The sequence below is a fragment of the Colletotrichum acutatum genome (genome assembly GCF_030867785.1).
Source record: "Colletotrichum acutatum strain CBS 112980 chromosome Unknown BDZ83scaffold_16, whole genome shotgun sequence".
NCBI classification, from domain to species: Eukaryota; Fungi; Ascomycota; class Sordariomycetes; order Glomerellales; family Glomerellaceae; genus Colletotrichum; species Colletotrichum acutatum.
Genome location: NW_026849010.1, coordinates 391,306 through 408,235, shown reverse-complemented (window position 1 = coordinate 408,235; position 16,930 = coordinate 391,306). Strand labels below are relative to the sequence as shown.

Below are 16,930 nucleotides of genomic sequence, written 5' to 3'. Positions count from 1 at the left end.
TGACAATCCGATGTTCACACTTTCTGTGGTTTTGTTTGCCTTTGCGATGTCCTTCCCTTACTCTGTAGATTTGACACTGTATTTACTAACGTCCCCAGCGGCGCCAGGGCCCCTGGCAAGCTCGCAACGCCAATGCAGGCGATTAAAGTTTGGACCCGCTTCCCCGATGTGATCACCCCTGGCACAGTCTGACAGTGCCAATTGCCAAGAACACATCTTCACCACCTGCCAGCCTACGTCAGGCTGTCAGCTTTGGAATCCCGCCTACGCTGATCACGACATGCGCCCTTCGGTGCTTGATTTGTCACCCGGAGATGTCAATTTCATCCTTCAGGACTCGTAGAGATGCGCTTACAATTGACCCCATCGTGTTCGTAATGATTCCTCCTGATGTGATACTTCTCTGCCCTTCTCAGAATTCTCGCAATTCAATGAAAACGACGTGATCACCTGCGACTAACACCTCTCCATAGAGAACATCTCGTATGAACTACACCTTCCTCCTGACAACCCTTCTCTCGTCACAACTCCTCACAAGCTCAAGCCTCTTCTTCCACTCACAACAACAAAACACCAACGCCATCATGCCAGGCAGAACAATATCCTTCCACCAAGGCGAGCTCGCCCTCCACGAACAACTTAAAATTCCCCGCAGAGCGAACCCCACAGCCGCGGGCCTCCCCCCGTCCTACGGCAACCGCATCGCCGCCGCCCCGCTCCTGGCCCTCGGCACCCTAGACGCGGAACGCCGGCCCTGGACGACGCTGTGGGGCGGCGAGGCGGGCAACGTGGCGAGGCCGATTGCGGAGGATGTGCTTGGTCTCAGGAGCTGGGTTGATGTTGTTGATGATCCGGTGTTTAAGGCTCTTTGGGGGGCTGAGGGGAATGTAGACGGGGATCAGCAGCAGCAGCAGCATTTGCAAGAGGTGATTCAGCCTGGGAGGGGTCCGGATGGAGGTAAACTCGTCTCCGGGCTGGCCATCGACCTCACGACGCGGGATCGCGTAAAGTTTGGAGGCAGAATGGTGGCCGGGGCGGTTACGGTTGCCTTGGATGGTGGGGACCGGAGCTCTTTCTCCTCTGCCCCTTCGGAAGTACAGATCGCGGTACACGTCGAAGAGAGTCTGGGAAACTGCCCCAAGTACCTCAACAAAAAGGACGTCATCCCGCGGGCGTCGCTCGTCAAGGGCAGAGTGGAGCGGGAGTTGCCGCTGTCTGAAGAGGCTGTGAAGGTCGTGCGCGGGGCGGATATGCTTTTCCTCACGAGCGGGTACGAGGAGGGAGGGGATCACGGTGGTGGTAGTAGCAGTATGGATACGAATCACCGGGGAGGGTCGAGGGGGTTTGTGAGGGTTGCGAGGAATGATGAGGGTGGCGTGGAGATTGTGTATCCCGAATGTGAGTTTACTGCAACCCCATTTTCGAGTCATTTGGATCAAGGAATTGTGATTAGAGGCTAATCATTTTACAGTTTCCGGCAATCGGTTATATCAGACGCTGGGGAACCTTAAATTGAACCCCTTGGTCGGGATCGCGATACCAGACTTTAAGACGTCAGACGTCCTGTACGTGAGTATCACTCTATCCGCCTTCCACTACACCCATTCACATTGACCAGAAGGCTAACACTTGAGGTGGGAAAAGCTCACGGGATCGGCATCGATACTCGTCGGACAAGACGCGGCAAACTACCTCCCGCGCACAAAACTCGCCGTCAAAATCACCGTGTCGGCCGCGGTCTTTGTACAGTTGGGCCTACCCTTCTCCGGGACCCCTCTCGAGCCGTCGCCGTATAATCCACCCGTGAGACCGCTCTTCTCCGAGCAGCAGCACACCTTGAGTTCGTCTGCAGAGAAAACAAGGACGGCCACGCTGCTACGCCGCGAGATCATCACGCCGACGATTGCGCGGTTCGTCTTTGGCCTGGAGCCCGCGGCGCAGTGGGAGGCGGGCCAGTACGTCACGTTTGATTTCGCGGAGGAGCTGGATGTCGGGTGGATTCATATGCGCGACGACGAGCCGCAGAGCCTGAATGATGATTATGTGAGGACGTTTACGGTTTCGAGTCCGCCTGGAGATAGCGGCGGAAGGGAGTTTGAGATTACGGCAAGGAAGAATGGTCCGGTTACGAATTTGTTGTGGAGGTGGAGTTTGAGGGTTCCGTTGGAGGTTCCTGTGCTTGGGTTTGGCGGCGAAGAGGCGTTTAGGATGGGTAGGAGGGGGAAGCAAGATGATGACGGTGGTGATGATGTTGAAGAGGTGTTTGTTGCTGCTGGTGTTGGGATTACGCCTTTGATTGCGCAGGCTGGTGGTGTTTTGGAGTCTGGGGTGAGAGTGAAGGTGTTGTGGACTGTGAAAGGAGAGGACGTGAAGCTGGTGAGGGATGTTGTTGGGAGGATTCCTGGGTTGGCCGGTGTGCTGAGGGTGTTTGTGACGGGCGAGGTTGGAGAGACGGAGGAGGCGATGATATGGGAGTTTGAAGGGCTCGAGGCTGTTGTTGAGAGGAGGAGGATTCGAGCTGGTGATGTGAAGGGTGGCGGTATCAAAAGGAGATACTTTTTGTGTACCGGGCCGGAGATGCTCAAGGTCTTGAATGGGTGGTTGGAAGGTGAGGATGTGGCATTTGAGGACTTTGCTTTTTGAGGAGGCAGTAGAGGATATCTTCAAGATCTATACAATCTACCAGTCAAGCTGTCTGGCAAAAGGCTTCAATTTCATATCTTGAATAAGGAAACGAGACTATGACTTATGGATGTTTTTACGATAATTGACCAAACGATATCTCATCACATCAGGGTAGAGCTGCTAGAAAGGTTGGTTCACAATCCTTGCCACATGGTAACAGACACTTCGTAATGTCTAGTAAGGTTTCGTTATGAAGCTCTTGGATATTGTAAACCAATCTGGAAGAGCGGAGTCCGTTCAACTACCGGCAGCAAGACGTCTGGTTGAGACATTGAATCTGGGAGAATTTCTCGCTGATTGGACTCAGAAGAGGCATGATCACCTAATCGCAGTTTCGGGATTGGTTGGGCAAGAATGAAGAATTAATTAACTCGGAAGGCGGAAGGCGCAAAAGTAACGTCAAGTTGTATCATTGCTGAAAAGGAAAGAGCAGAGGAAGTGTAAGCGAGACCCCGTACCTGCTCCAAGTCAATACAGTCGACGCTGGAAAAATACACCTGGCCACAGCTGGCATTGCCACTTTCCATCGCCGCGATTCTCAACCGCAAGCGACGATGCCACACGATTTTCCCGATTGCCGCCAAACCCCAGAGTTCTGGAACCCCATCCTGCCGCCGGATCGGCTCACACGTTGGCATCATCGCGTCTTCGTCTTCGTCTGCGATTGAGCGACACCCGCGACAGAGTATTTGGATTCGAGACGAAGCGAGACCAAGGCTCGAGCTTGACTGTCCCAGTTGAGCCTCAGAGTCGAGAGTCAAGCGGCATTTCCGGCAAGCTCCAGCCAGGCGAGGAGTGCAATCGAGATGGTCGTGACCCAACATTAAACTGTCAACTGAGGCACAGCAAATATCTACATACGGACTATGGATACACTAGGTGCATGTGCTGCCCCGCCGCCAGGCTCTCACCGATGAATTGAACATGCAACTTGGCTCATGCTCAGCTCGGCAGTGGAGATTCATCCGGAGGGCACGTCGACTCGGATCGAAGACATGGCTGGACCGCTAGAGACACCTTTCAAGCCGGGACCCAGCTGCCTGCCTGCGTGTCTGCTCAATTGGGACATCTCGATCAGTAGTGAGTGCTGGGGATTGAGGGCATCGTCGGGTCGACCGGTGCCCGCAAAACTCCAATGCGTGTCAGATGTTAGAGGACACAACTCACCAGACTCTCGCGTAACAAACAGTCCGCCATGATCCGGATCCGTTGTGTGCTCGTGGCACGACCGGAATCACCTTTTCGCTCTCGCCATTGTCTCCTGTCGCGCCCCCTGTCTCTCGGCCGATTCCTTCTGCTGGATCGATCAAGGGGCATTCAAAGATCTGGTCTGGGCTTGCTCGTTCTGCGTAGCGAGACAGATTGCTCTCTCAAATTCTCATTGGCCAACCACAGGCTCCCGGCAAGTTCCCGGAATACGGAGACTGGGGGGATGAATTCGACAGGAAAAAAAGTGAGAGATCTCGATGCGTGCTGCTTGGCCGAGCACAGACTCAGACGGCGCCCTTGTCAACCTGCATTCAATTCTTTCAGGGCAGCAACAGACATGGATGCAAAGGGCCAAATCCAGTCTACCTCATCGCACCAGCCAGCCGAGCGCACCTTTGACCTGTGCTGTTTTTGCCTACGCAGAACGGGCTATTGGGCCTGAGACGCCGTGTGCTTGGTGTGGTGAAGAAGAGCAAGCGACTCATTGAACTCGGCGGTTCCCAGACGGATGACGAGGGAATGGAACCACTTCCACATCTCGATGCGATGTTGAGGCCTGTCACCCCAAAGCCCATGTCAGAATTCGATGGCGACCAGGGGATTCTGAGCAACGTTTCTCCAGCAAAGAAAAAGCCCGATTCCGATGCTGGCGGCCAGACTGTCACACCACCAAGGTGTACGCAGCAAAGAGGACAGCATGGGCAAAACATGCCGCAAGTGAGCAAAATCCTCATCCAGGCGGGATCGAAATGGGTGCAGGGGCCCATGCCAGTGGAATCGAGATTATGGGAAACCCGTTGCGGCGATCGCTGTGATCGCTGGGCCAAACGCAAATCTGAGCATCGGATTCCGCTCCGACTCATCACCCTGGCTCCCACACACACGCCCATCGGCCATCGCCCAGGGCGTCCATGCAGTTCGTCACCGATTGTCCTTAACGAGCGGCACTTGGCCGGAAGCAGCAATGTCATTGATCAAACGATAGCGACCCGAACCTGTCTGAGAGCTTGCGTTGACAACGGCTTAACAGTAGGGACGCCTCCCCACGTCCCAAGTCTATGGTAGATGGCATTGCCGGCTGTTAGGCTTCTGGTACGAACCCCGCCGCTCCACCGCTGCCGTCCAAACATGACGAGGTGACGCTGGTCGCCATCATTCCTCACCCCGCGCGAAGACGGTTCTCCATCTACTGCATACTCTGTCCGTACAATTTCTGCACCTGGTCAAGCGAGCACCCCCCCTGGCAAGCATCCAAGTGGGAGCTCTACGCAGGACGCACCGTGGACATGGGCCCGACCTGTTGGCAGTGGTGGTCGTTGTGGTCCTTCAGCCATCTTTCGTTGATGTAATGGCCCATCTGACGAGTAAAATCCTCACCAGGATTGGATGGAAACGCTCGCTCTGTTACGAACAAGTCGGAGCAAGGACCGTTTATTCTGCTCTCCCAAAGGTCAAAGACTCCTCCTCCTTGCCGAGCTTACCTCACCAAGCTCACCACCTGAGCAAGCAGACGCCGAGGACTGGACACCAAAGAGACCTAGACCCTTAACTTTGCGGGAGGCCGTTCCAGGTCTAAACCCACCCCCTTCTCCACACTACTACTCCCGATCATCGTGTTCCACGCATCGACTCGCGATCAGTCCTGCAACATCAACGATCGCTCCGCTTGCTGGTGGACAACGGTATCTCCAACCAGCCCCTACCGTTCTGCCACCACATTTGCCCAAAGTGTACTTTGTACGTTTGCCTAATAACGTCTGCTGCACCACCCGACGTACCTTTCAGCGAACAACGTACCGTTCTTCGATATCTTGGCTTGATGACCTTACATCCTTCCACAACGACCTGTCACTTTTTCCCTGACTCTGTCGACCAACGATTTACACTTGATATAGCAATTATCAAGCAGTAACCCTCACAGCCCGCGATCGACTTTTCTTTGCCAGCACATCCAGACATACGCATAATGCAAAGCGCCTAACCACCTTACTCTGTACCATATTACCGCCCGCCAACCCTGCTCTCTCGCTGTTCGAACCGGCCAAACACCCCCGGTCACACATCCCACTCCCTCCCAGTCACCCGTCACATCGTCGCTTTATAATCACATACAGCCTTTAGGCTCTGCCAACCTTCGCAATGTCGATGCAAGAGTTCCAGTACCCGGCTTCCTATCTTCAACCGCAAAAGACGGAACGCATTCTATCATTTCGGGCCCAAAATCAAATGTCGCCAACCATGAATCCGTGGGAATCCTGCGCGCTGCAGGTACGTTGGAGACTCTGATCAATTCAGGCTTGCTGGCTCCGGTACTGACATCACTCCCAGTACCAATTCTCCGAGGAGACTGAGCAAGTTGCGCAGGGAACGCGTAGTACTTGGCGACAACCGCAAGCCGCTGCCGATCCCGTCATGTACCCTGGACTTTACTGCCCCAGCGGATTTGACATGATGAGCATTCTCGTAAGTACTCAACATTGATGTTGATGATTACAGTAATTAACAAACATCAGCTCCGCGTCGCTGGAAGGCCCAACCCCAAGGTTGAACTTGGCGCAATTGACTGTTCTGTTGCCCTGCTACTTTGTGACCTCGAACAGCCCGATTGCCCGATTGTCTACGCCTCCGAGCACTTTAGCATCCTCACCGGCTACAAGAACAGCGAGATTCTTGGCAAGAACTGCCGCTTCCTTCAAGCGCCCGGCGGAAAGGTCAGCAAGAAATCTGCCAGGAAGCACGTCCCGAAAGAAACCGTCAAGAGCATGCGCAAGGCTGTCGAGGCAAACGATGAATTCCAGACCGACGTTCTCAACTTTAGGAAAGATGGCACTTCCTTCGTCAACCTCCTCACCATGATTCCCGTACGCTGGGACTCTCAGCACTTCCGATACTCGGTCGGCTTCCAGGTGGCACGCGAGGATTAATTTCGGCACCACGAAAGACGCAAACACGATCCTCTGTGCCAATTTTTCGCCCACGGTACCTGTCAACTTTTGGCCGCGAAAGTCACGAAACGTTTTCTTTATACAGGCAACGAACTATGTCACGACTTCATTATGAGCGAGGCATCTGCTATTAGGCATCTACGATACCCACGTTACACGCATGCGAGTTAGAGCCCACGCATCTCGGAAGCGATACGATTTTTTTTTTAATCTTTTTATTTCTTGCAATTTGGGGGTGTTTCTGCGGCGTTTTCTATCAGGATACGAAGAACGATGAAAAAAGCGAATTACTACTACTGCATGGAGATCTGGAGTCACTTTTAGGTGCATCAAGACCATTATCAATCATCCGCCTCGTTGGAGTTGATGGATGGCAGGGGAAAGCGAATTGAGAAACCCAGCTTCAAAGCATTTAGGATGGCGTACTACAGACAGTCGGCACCGGCCTTGACTGTTAAGGGATCGGGGCTTCTTGGGAATTTTCTATCATGTCCGCCACATGATATCTTGATCATGACGAAATGTTATAGCATAGCAGACGGCCCAAGGCCCTCGGCGAATTGAGTTACAGGCGTTATATTTCGGGAAACACAGCATATGGTTACTTGACGATTTGTGATGGTTCTTGCCTGCATCGTGACACTGCATTTACGAACACCGCACACGAATCAATGTCTGATAATCAGGGCTGCATCGAGGGACAATTGGACAAGTTTGAGAGGTTTAGTTGAAGGGGACCCCTTACTTTCAACCATCGTTGGCGTCATCAAAGACCGGTGAGACACTTGCACATGTTGCTAAACCCAAACCCACCTCAAGCTAGAAAAGGTCGACAGCTCGTGGGTGGACACGGACTCAATTCGACAGGCCCTCTCAAGTGGGTGACAAAATAGGATGCTAGTCAACAAGATTATAACGCCTACTTACCTGCTTATTATGCCTAATATTCTTGTTCTTTTTACTACTTCTATTTTTATTTTTTGTATATTCATTCGAGAATACTCCTCAAAAGAAGAATAGGAATATGGATAATAGGAATAGGAACGATAGAGAAAGAGCTAGGGAGGGTATCGATAGAGCGGCAAGCGGTTTGGTCATCCACTTGCCTCTCAAAACATGCAGTGCAACCAACTGCGTGTGTCTGCTTGCTTTATGGTTGCTTTTTCCGGGTGAGTTTTGAGACTAATGTACAAAGGAAGACGCCTCAACCGACTAGTTCGGATGTCCATACACAGAAGAGACACGGCAGATCCGACAGGCAAGTAGGTTAGTTTGGTAGTCTTACCTAAGCTTACTGCTAAAGCTCGTCAACCTCCTCCCCCTCCTCTAAGGTGCGCCGGACGTCCATTTGGGGGAATTATTGGTGTGATCAGATGAATGTCACGGATTGATACTCGAGAGTTTAGTGAGGTCATATTGCACTACGGCTTTCTCACGTAGTCCTGTCCACGCTATCTTTTTGCATTTCAACAGCGACTTTACCAGTATCCAAAGCAAAAGAAGAAGCAACTTACTACCCCAACTCACCAACAACAAAAGTACGAGACAGCAGTATCCAAGGTCCGCAACTCAGCGACTTGAAGATCCAAAAAAAATGCCTCTCCGCGGACCCGTACCGGTGAAGCTCTACACAAAGGAGAACAGCGAGTGCCTCAAGCTGGGACCCATGACGATTTACATATTCGAGGACGGGAGCAACACGGATAACCGCGTCGGGTGCATGACGCTGGAGCTGCCGCCAGCGACGTCCGGGCCGCCGATGCACTGGCACCGGTTCCACGACGAGTGCTTTTTTGTGACCAAGGGTGAGTCTTTTTACTACCTTGCATTCTATTGCAGGATTCATGGAAACAAAATCGCTATTGGGGGTTTCACTATTGATAAAATTCAATCGTTTCACTACTCATGTTCGGACTGAATGGAGAGTGTTTGTCTTGTTGACGTTTTCTTGCGACGGCGGGATATAGGTACGATCCGGTTTTCAACGCCCGAAGGGAACGTGGATGCCGAGGAGGGCCAGCTGATGGTCGTGCCGCCGAGGGCGATCCATACGTTTTCCAACCCATCCGAGACGGATCCTGCGGAGTTCTTCATGACGTCTACGCCAGGTATGTACTTTCTTCCGTTAACGCCCTTCCTGAATATCATCGTGGCAGATGGGACTAATACTACTTCAGGATATTACATGGATTGTAAGTACTCGGAAGGCCCGGCATCCCGAGGCCGAACACCTATGATGGGTGGTATCTTGATGTGAAAAAAAGCTGACGGGTGACGGCAGATTTCCGTATGATGGCCAAGGGAGTCGAAGAGGGGAAGAAGTTGTCCCGCGACGAGACGCAGCATCTCATGGCGCTGTTTGGAACGTTCCCGCCGGATGTGGAGTCGGAGCCGTGAAGCGAACTTGATCTTTGGGATTTTGGTAGAGGATGGAATTGTGGTATCTACGGGAATCGGGGACCCATATGAGATGTAACTTCGATAAGATATAAACGCTCACCCCTTCAGTCGGAGGGACCTCCGTCTACGCGTGTCCTCTACCGCCGTTGCCTTTGTCTCCCCAGCCGCCTCTTCCTTCTTTACGGCAGTCTTCTTGGACTTGGTTGATGGAGCCGTAGGCTTCTCCGCAGCCTGTTTTGAAGCTCGTTGCTTCTTGTTTGGCGCCGGTGCTTCGGCGGCGGGCTCAGGAGTCTCCTCCTTCTTCACCTTTGCCGCCGCGGCGGGCTTTGCTTTGGCGGGACCCTTGGCGCCTCTTGCTTTCTTGCTGGGCTTCTCCTCCTCATGGCTCTCGTCCGCCTTCGCCTGCCTCCTCTTCTTCGCGGCGGCCTTGGGCTTCTTGCCGTCATCACCCTCTTCCTCCACGGACTCCTCCTTCGCCGACGGCACAACCTGGCCAGTCTTCTTCTGCCTCCCAGGAGCATAGCAACTCGTCCTCCCGCCAACGGTGATAAACGCAAGCTTCTCCCCGTTGGGCAGCTCTGACGCGGCGCCTTTACTCCCCTTGCCCCAGCGATAATTAAACAACCAATCGTCCGGGAACTCGTCCGAGTCCCCGAGCTTATCGACGGCCGTCTGACAGACATACCGTACGGCCTCGTACAACCTCGTCATCTCCCCTTCGTCAAAGGTATCGCAGTACTGCTCCGGGTGCAGCCGGGACTGGTACAGCACCTCGTCGGCGACCCAGTTGCCGATGCCGCTGATGTGGCTCTGATCGAGGAGGAGGGCCTTGACGGGGACGTGGCGGGACTGCATCTTTTGGCGGAGGTAGGTCTCCGTGAAGACGTCGACGTCGACGACCGGGTCGGGCCCGTTTTCTTTCAGGGGCGAGTGGGATCGGATCTCTGCGCCGGGGCAGTCTACCAGGCGGATGCGGCCGAAGCGACGGGGGTCGGTGAAGGCGGCTGAGACTTTGGGCGTGCCTTCGGTCTCGATATGGAATTTCCAGTATTTGGGTGGCCAGATGTCTGCTTCGCCTTCCTTCATCTTTTTGTAGTAGTTTGTGTAAGCTGTTTTGTCGCCTTTGATGTGAATCCATCCTGCGTGGTGTCAGTCCCCATTCCAAGGTACTTGGGCGTGAATTTGTCTTCATTACCTGTCATGCCCAAATGCATCACTGCATGAGGGGGTTTGTCGAATGTGATCCTGAGACGAAATGAGCGTCTGTCAAGAGCCTTCAGACAATCAATGGAGTGAGTAGACATACCAGAAGTACTTCCCTTGACTTCCGACAGAAACAACCTTCCTCCCCTTTACAGCTTTCTCAAAGGCCGGGCCGCTGGTGCCAACTTTACCGAATACATTGGCATCGTCAGGGGCAGAGACCTTGGCAATCTTCTTACCCACAAGATGAAGGCGCAAGAAGTGCACGCACCGCGCAACTGCAAGAACATGAGCCAGCTTGCCTTTCTCAATTCAACAAGATCAGTCTCACCTTCAGCAATCTCGGGCATTTTTACACTGTTTTATTGTCTGTCTCGCTTGCTTGAAGAAAGGAGATCACGGGTGGACGTCTCTTGTCTCCTGAGATCTGCGACGACTTGCACACTGCGGATCCATGACGCAGACGCAGACAGGACGCGTCGAGCTCTCAAGCCAGGACCGGCCACCCGCGCCGACCGTTCGCGCGAGCACGTGACCTTACACGTGAAAGACCTGCAGCTACACCTCGAGTGGGTCGTGGCCGACCGCCAGCTTCGCACCCCCACTCGCGGCTCAAAATTTCCCAGCACCTTTAAAACTCTTCCCTCGCAGGCCACACCGAGTTCACGATCCTTTCTTTCCAATACTGCGACACGCAGCAAATTGGCTGCGTAGCCTCACATGATCTGGTAAGTACGCGCTCGCGCTTATTTCTACTTTTACCTTCAAAACACCCCCAATCCTTGGTGATGACAGACAAACACCGCAAACTAGAGTCTTTGACCTAAATGGAATGAAACCTCTGTTTTACACGTCAGTCTGATAGGACACGACAATGTCGCAATTTGTTTCTGGATTTTACGCGCTTTGCTTGAGCAAGTGGCTAACCAAACAAATCAGGCTTTGACAGATTTATTTCAATCTGACGCCGGTATCATTGGGCTACATGGCTGCCTCGAGATGGCTTGACAAAAGGTACGGTACACCTCTCCCTCAACCTTCCCACTCGAGATCCGGATGATTAGTTTTTTTGTGCTTTGCACAGTTGGAATTACCGGCTGAACACTCTTGTTGAAAACAACTGGCTGTTTCTGATTGATCTCACTATCCTTTCTTCCATATATGCATCTGTTGTCGTCGAACCTCGTCGCTAACATGGAAATTAGCCATCTCAGATCCAATCGACAAGGTACATACCGATTCCTTCCCTCTCCCGCCCTCCCATCATTACATGATGAAGCGGCACTGGGCTCCGAGAGTACCCATATGGGACTCGGCCATGAGCAGACAAGCCACTTTGCGGCAGGCCTAGAAAACCTCGCCCACTGATTTCGATCCGAACACTCGACTTGTCGGGAATACACCTCGCTGTTCAGGTGGCTAACCCGTCTACAACAGTGTCGAAATGGGGTTCGCTTTGCTATTCAATCTCTCCGTGTCTTCTGCCAGTGCAACACAGACGCACTTGCTTCCTTCTAGTCCAGTCATGGTAGGTCTAACATTTTTCTTTGCTGCCCCCCATGCCTTCCTGATGAGCAACTTAGATGACGAGTCTGATTTGGATTTTCCAATGCGGATACAAACTTTTTATACCATTCATGCAACGACTGAATTGGCTTCATTACATCACGTTTTGACTTGATGAGCATGAACATCGCTAACCGTCTCTAAGATTTCAATTTCCTCTGACGTGGCTTGACCGGTTGTCCAAGACGCACCATCACGTGGCTCAAGTGGTAAGCTCCCCTACCCTTCCGTTTACCCCTCCAGCCACCCACGGCTCCGTTCTTCTGATGAACGATAAACCAAAGACAAGCATATGTCAGAGCCTAACGGCGAAGCTGAGACACGTTGACTACCAGTCATTCTGATCGAACACTTCACATTTGCATTCTTTCTTGGAAACAACGGTGAATACAGGTGGCTAACATTCACCTTCTAGAGTCATATGGTGTACACCCTCCCTCATCCTTTCCTTGTCGGCGACCTTGCATCAAATGGTAAGCTACATTTCCACCTATCGTCTTCTCCCTTTACACACCCTCCCGCGTCTACGTGATGATCATAATATATATCACGACGGTCTCCTGAGCCATATGCTTTGATGACACTGCCTTTGACAAGGCCCCTTACTGATTTTTGACGCTTCACACATTGTTTTCTGTACGAGTCGTGGTGTATTGCAAACAGTGGCTAACTGAAGTTGTCAGATGCTCTCAGGATTGTTTTTTCGTCAATGATGCAAGCCAAGGTAGGTTTGTGCCGTGCATGTCGATATATATATTCTCAATACAATAATTGATTATCCACTACTTCTGTTTGCCCTGCCTCTGCCATGTGACTCGTTTATCCTTCAGATTCGAACGTTGTATGAGACACGTCGCTTCAGCTACATACGCTCCATGGGGCCGTGATGCGAAGAGATCCTCCAACTGTGATTTCCCTCCAGTCCTTTGCCAGGGCCCAATTTTACCACCAGACCCTTGCGGACTGCTTCTCCAAGTGGCAACAGATAGCAAACAGTAAGAGAAGTCTGCGCGTCCGCGACTTATGTCCATCAATCACAATAGGCATTCTATTCTCGCATGCCCGCACAGTCAAGACGCGCGTAATCACATTTCGTCATCATTGCCAAGACGCACGTTTACTGCTTTGTATTCCAACTGTCATTAAGGGGGTATCATGAAGTCTTCAACTAACACAAATCAAAAACACATCCAGCACTTATCTGCAGTGCCTCTCCTTCCTTTTTGATCCCTTCCATGTTTTCCTCCTTCACATCCAAAAAAAAAAAAAATGCCCAGAAACGCCCAACCAAGATGACTCTCAAGGCCGTCCGAATGCTCTCTAGTGCCCAACCACGAGATGCAAATATGCTACTTTGCCGCGTACATGATGCCCCAAAGCTTCTTGATGACTTTCAATCAGAAACTCTCCGTCACGCCGAGCAGAAACACGCCAATCAAAAATGTAACCGAAACCACGAGGGGCATCCTTGGTGCTTGCGTAGCCACACTGCCGCTCGTTGGCGTCGACGTCGCCGTGAACAATCCCGTAAGCACCGTAGACGATGTGGAGGCGGCAGGCTGCGTAGAAGTCGGAGCTTCCGTGGCCAAAGGCCAGTCACTCGAGGCGCTGTACAGCACACCGTTGATGATCGTCCCCTCGCCGCGCTGGAGCATGCTGACCTGCTCGTCGCTGCATGACGCTTGCATGTAGCGCAGCCAGCAGGTGGCAGCAGGCGAGTCCGGCAGTTTGTCCGTGTGCGTGGCGTGGGCGTCTCCAGAGGTATTGTAGTTGGCCAAGTTTACCTGATCGCCGGTCGAGATGGATGTGCCCATGATGACACGCGCAAAAACCTGGAACGCGGTTTCTGGCTGATAGGCTGGCACCGAGTGGCCGGCCTGATAGATGCGGCTGAAGGATAGGTTTCCAAACTGCCTCACGACACCGCCAATGTACGAGTCGTTGACGATGATGGGCGCGTAGCCGGCGGCGCTGAAGTTGCGGCCGTATACGGAGCTAGCTTGCCAAGCAAGAGTCGTCGACGCGGCCTCCCCACCCAGCCAGTTGCAAATGTAATCACGATCACCGTAGATCAGAGCGACGCGAATACCGCGCTGCAAAAGACCGGCCAATTTCGGGATCAAGGGTCCTCGCATGTAGTCACCCGTGCCAGAAAAGGCGGAAAAAACAGCCTGACTCGTCATCGTGAAGTTGACGACGGAGCCAATGGACTGCTGGAAGCCGGCGGTGTTGACATATTCGAGATACGTATTGGGCGGAAACGAGTCCGGGTTCTTGCGCGCAATGTCGTACCAGCTGCGGCCGGACTCGGAATACGGTGCCATGACGTTGTCTGTGCAGGTCTGATAGGCCCTGGAACACAGAGTGTTTACTGTATCCACTCCGCCGGTGTTGTTGGCGTCGTAGACGGACTCGGCGGTGCGACATTGTTTGATCAAGTCCAGGCAGCCGCCCGAGGTGTACAAGCTGCCGTTGGCCAGGCTTGCGCGGACATCGTTCATGGCTTTGAAGCCGTACGTGTTGTTGGTAGCCATGGCCGGGTAGAATTCCGCCTGAACCTGATCGTCGATGCAGCCGTTAACAATGCCTAGGGACGTGAGGTGGACTTCGAGCGTGTTGTTGGCCGACAGCGTCCCGTTCTGCCGTCTCTCATTTTGCTTCTCCCACACATCAGAGAAAACAGACCCGTACTTTCCTCCATAACTCTCAGCGAACAGGTTGATGCCTAGAGAGCTGTTGTTTGGGGGGTTATACTGGGGGAATGCGCCCAAGAAGCCTTGAAGCATGTGCCATATCGCATACGCAGCCGTCTCGGTGGTATTTGCCGTGTTGTTGGAGTTCAGCGAGCTAAAGGTACCGTTGAGAAACGTTGCGAGGGGCTGTCCATTGGGGACTGGCTGAGGCGGACTCGACTGATTCGCGTTGAACAGATCCATGGAGCCATTGGTCGCAATGTCATACGAGAAGCCAACTTGGTTTGGCTGAGCAGTGTTAGCATGTTGCTAACGAGTGCTTGCCGGACCAGAAGATGCCAGAAACTTACCTGATCGATGAAGAGCATGTTGGAAGCGCGGTCCCATCCCCATTCTCGCGCCACAGTGTCGTATTGGTTTAGGCCCTTCTCAATGACCTCGCAAGGGCCGACCTCGGTGAACATGCCAAAGAGAGAGCTGACGCCGGGGCCGCCGTTGAGCCAGATGGTCATGGCCTCTGTGGGTTCTCGGGCGCCGATGAACCAGAAGAACATGTTTGCTGGGTAAGGCCCGGGGACGTTGATCCATCCTGTGTATTGTTGCTGGGTATCGTAGGCGGTCTTGCAAACACCCTTGGGTGTCTTGTAGCGAATGGTGACATTGCCATCTACGGGCGAGGTGATTGTGGTGAGATTGACCGAGGTGGAAGGGAATTGAGCATTGGCGAAGGCGGAGAGCAGGCCGGCGACGGCGAAGACGGAGTGGAAGAGGCGCATGGTGAGATGTCCTGCATCGTGTCCTCGGCGCATACTCTCGCTCAGGGCGATGTCGTCGGTCGGGAGCAGAGGCGATGTGCGGGCTTCAATGTTGTTGCCAATTCAAGTCGAGGCGGTTCGAGGATGATGGCGAGAGTGACGCAACACGAGCGAGTGTGGTGTTGTGTTGTGTACCTTGGTGTGTTCGGATGTGGAATGCACAAAATGCGACGGAAGTGAGGGAGGAATGTTGTCGGTTTCGAAGGTCCCCAGTCCCCCGTCGGATAGCGGCTTGGCAGACGTGCCCCTGCATTTAGCGCCATTGTTTGGTGTCAACGGGCGCCCACAGGCCCTACGGGGCCCCGAACGCCTGCCCCGTTGCCCGTGGGCTATCTAATTTAACATCAAGTCCAATCCACTGTCCACACGAGCAGGGCGTCTAGGCCCTGTTGCAATGGTGCTCTACATGTGAAGCACAGACAGGGAACCTGGAACACGCGGCCCGCGGGGAGTTTTGCTGACGGGATCGCCCAGTGGCCGGGGTCTGGGGCTGACAGGACCAAGGTTCCTCCTCCTCACCACCCCTTCCACCTTCATCTCCATCTCAATAACCTGCAAGCAGTCAGCACGGCATCACAAACAAACAAACAACCGGGTGCAGCCCAGGCGGTCTCTCATGATTGCCGCGCTACCCGCAGTGGTTCATGCCTTGCTGTTGGTTTGTTCGTCCCATTTCATCATGTCTAGGAGCTGACAGTGGGAGAGCATGATGATTACCTACCTCAAGTCGCAGACGAACTCAACTCTGTCCAAGATGACCCAAAATCAGCCAGGAGAGGTGGTTATTTGGATGCAGATGCCTTGGCGCATCATCTCTAGACGTTCTTCCAGCTGAGAAAGCTCTCAACTCGTCGAGTCATCACTCATCTGCCTCGAGGTCAGCAACCCGCATGAGCTCATGCAAGCAAGGTACTTGCATCCTTCGGCATTTCCCTCACCTGTGCTCGGCTCGATTCGGGCAGCCTTGAGAAAATCCGTCTTTCTGACATCTTCGACGAATCAAAGTCGACTCCGGGCACCTCGCTCAAGAATTTCTTTGCTATACTCTGTCAGCCAACGAACATCACTATTCAGCTTTGTACAATTGTTTCAATCTCATATTGTCACGGCCCCTCATCAGATGAGATATATAAGATGTGTCTCTCGCAAAGAAACTCCAAGTCCCAAGTCCCCGGCACTTGTAGACAATGGCTGTGAGGCCGACAGGCACACGGAACGACTTAGGACCAAACAGGCAAGGTTGGTGATTAGCCATCGCCAACGCCTTCCCAAAACCATGCGGCTGAAGGCCACCAGTCAGGGGGTAGTTCCCAATGACTTTATTCGCAGAGACACAATAGCTTCATCAATCTCGCAATAAGGATTTTACGTTTGTAGTGTTTCAACAAGGCAGTGATTGCTTGTCTTTATGTCT

The 16,930-nt window shown here is 53.0% G+C and overlaps 5 protein-coding genes across 5 annotated transcripts; 3 read left to right on the top strand and 2 right to left on the bottom strand.

Annotated features, from left to right (window-relative positions):
- Positions 1 to 110: 110 nt before the first annotated feature.
- Positions 111 to 3,089, top strand: BDZ83DRAFT_608799 (oxidoreductase FAD-binding domain-containing protein). The gene is made up of 3 exons (XM_060507494.1): positions 111 to 1,398; positions 1,472 to 1,569; positions 1,645 to 3,089. Exons 1-3 carry the CDS (start codon positions 486 to 488, stop codon positions 2,641 to 2,643), a joined length of 2,010 nt encoding a protein of 669 aa, XP_060368710.1. The 5' UTR covers positions 111 to 485; the 3' UTR covers positions 2,644 to 3,089.
- Positions 3,090 to 6,132: 3,043 nt separating this feature from the next.
- On the top strand, positions 6,133 to 6,818 carry BDZ83DRAFT_716968 (vivid PAS protein VVD; the record flags this gene model as incomplete). Its single annotated transcript, XM_060511899.1, has 3 exons — positions 6,133 to 6,162; positions 6,223 to 6,357; positions 6,408 to 6,818. The coding sequence occupies 3 exons, from the start codon at positions 6,133 to 6,135 to the stop codon at positions 6,816 to 6,818; spliced, it is 576 nt and encodes a 191-aa protein (XP_060368709.1).
- A 1,615-nt stretch (positions 6,819 to 8,433) lies between these two features.
- On the top strand, positions 8,434 to 9,236 carry BDZ83DRAFT_749053 (RmlC-like cupin domain-containing protein; the record flags this gene model as incomplete). The annotated part of the gene is made up of 4 exons (XM_060513713.1): positions 8,434 to 8,644; positions 8,807 to 8,947; positions 9,017 to 9,031; positions 9,121 to 9,236. The coding sequence occupies 4 exons, from the start codon at positions 8,434 to 8,436 to the stop codon at positions 9,234 to 9,236; spliced, it is 483 nt and encodes a 160-aa protein (XP_060368708.1).
- An 82-nt stretch (positions 9,237 to 9,318) lies between these two features.
- BDZ83DRAFT_116817 (Formamidopyrimidine-DNA glycosylase N-terminal domain-containing protein) lies at positions 9,319 to 11,084 on the bottom strand. The gene is made up of 5 exons (XM_060501125.1): positions 10,774 to 11,084; positions 10,546 to 10,720; positions 10,435 to 10,484; positions 9,673 to 10,378; positions 9,319 to 9,545 (listed from the first exon to the last, which is right to left on the bottom strand). The coding sequence occupies exons 1-5, from the start codon at positions 10,790 to 10,792 to the stop codon at positions 9,542 to 9,544; spliced, it is 954 nt and encodes a 317-aa protein (XP_060368707.1). The 5' UTR covers positions 10,793 to 11,084; the 3' UTR covers positions 9,319 to 9,541.
- A 2,036-nt stretch (positions 11,085 to 13,120) lies between these two features.
- BDZ83DRAFT_608765 (serine carboxypeptidase) lies at positions 13,121 to 15,787 on the bottom strand. Its single transcript, XM_060507493.1, has 2 exons — positions 15,052 to 15,787; positions 13,121 to 14,989 (listed from the first exon to the last, which is right to left on the bottom strand). Exons 1-2 carry the CDS (start codon positions 15,508 to 15,510, stop codon positions 13,406 to 13,408), a joined length of 2,043 nt encoding a protein of 680 aa, XP_060368706.1. The 5' UTR covers positions 15,511 to 15,787; the 3' UTR covers positions 13,121 to 13,405.
- Between the last annotated feature and the right edge of the window lie 1,143 nt (positions 15,788 to 16,930).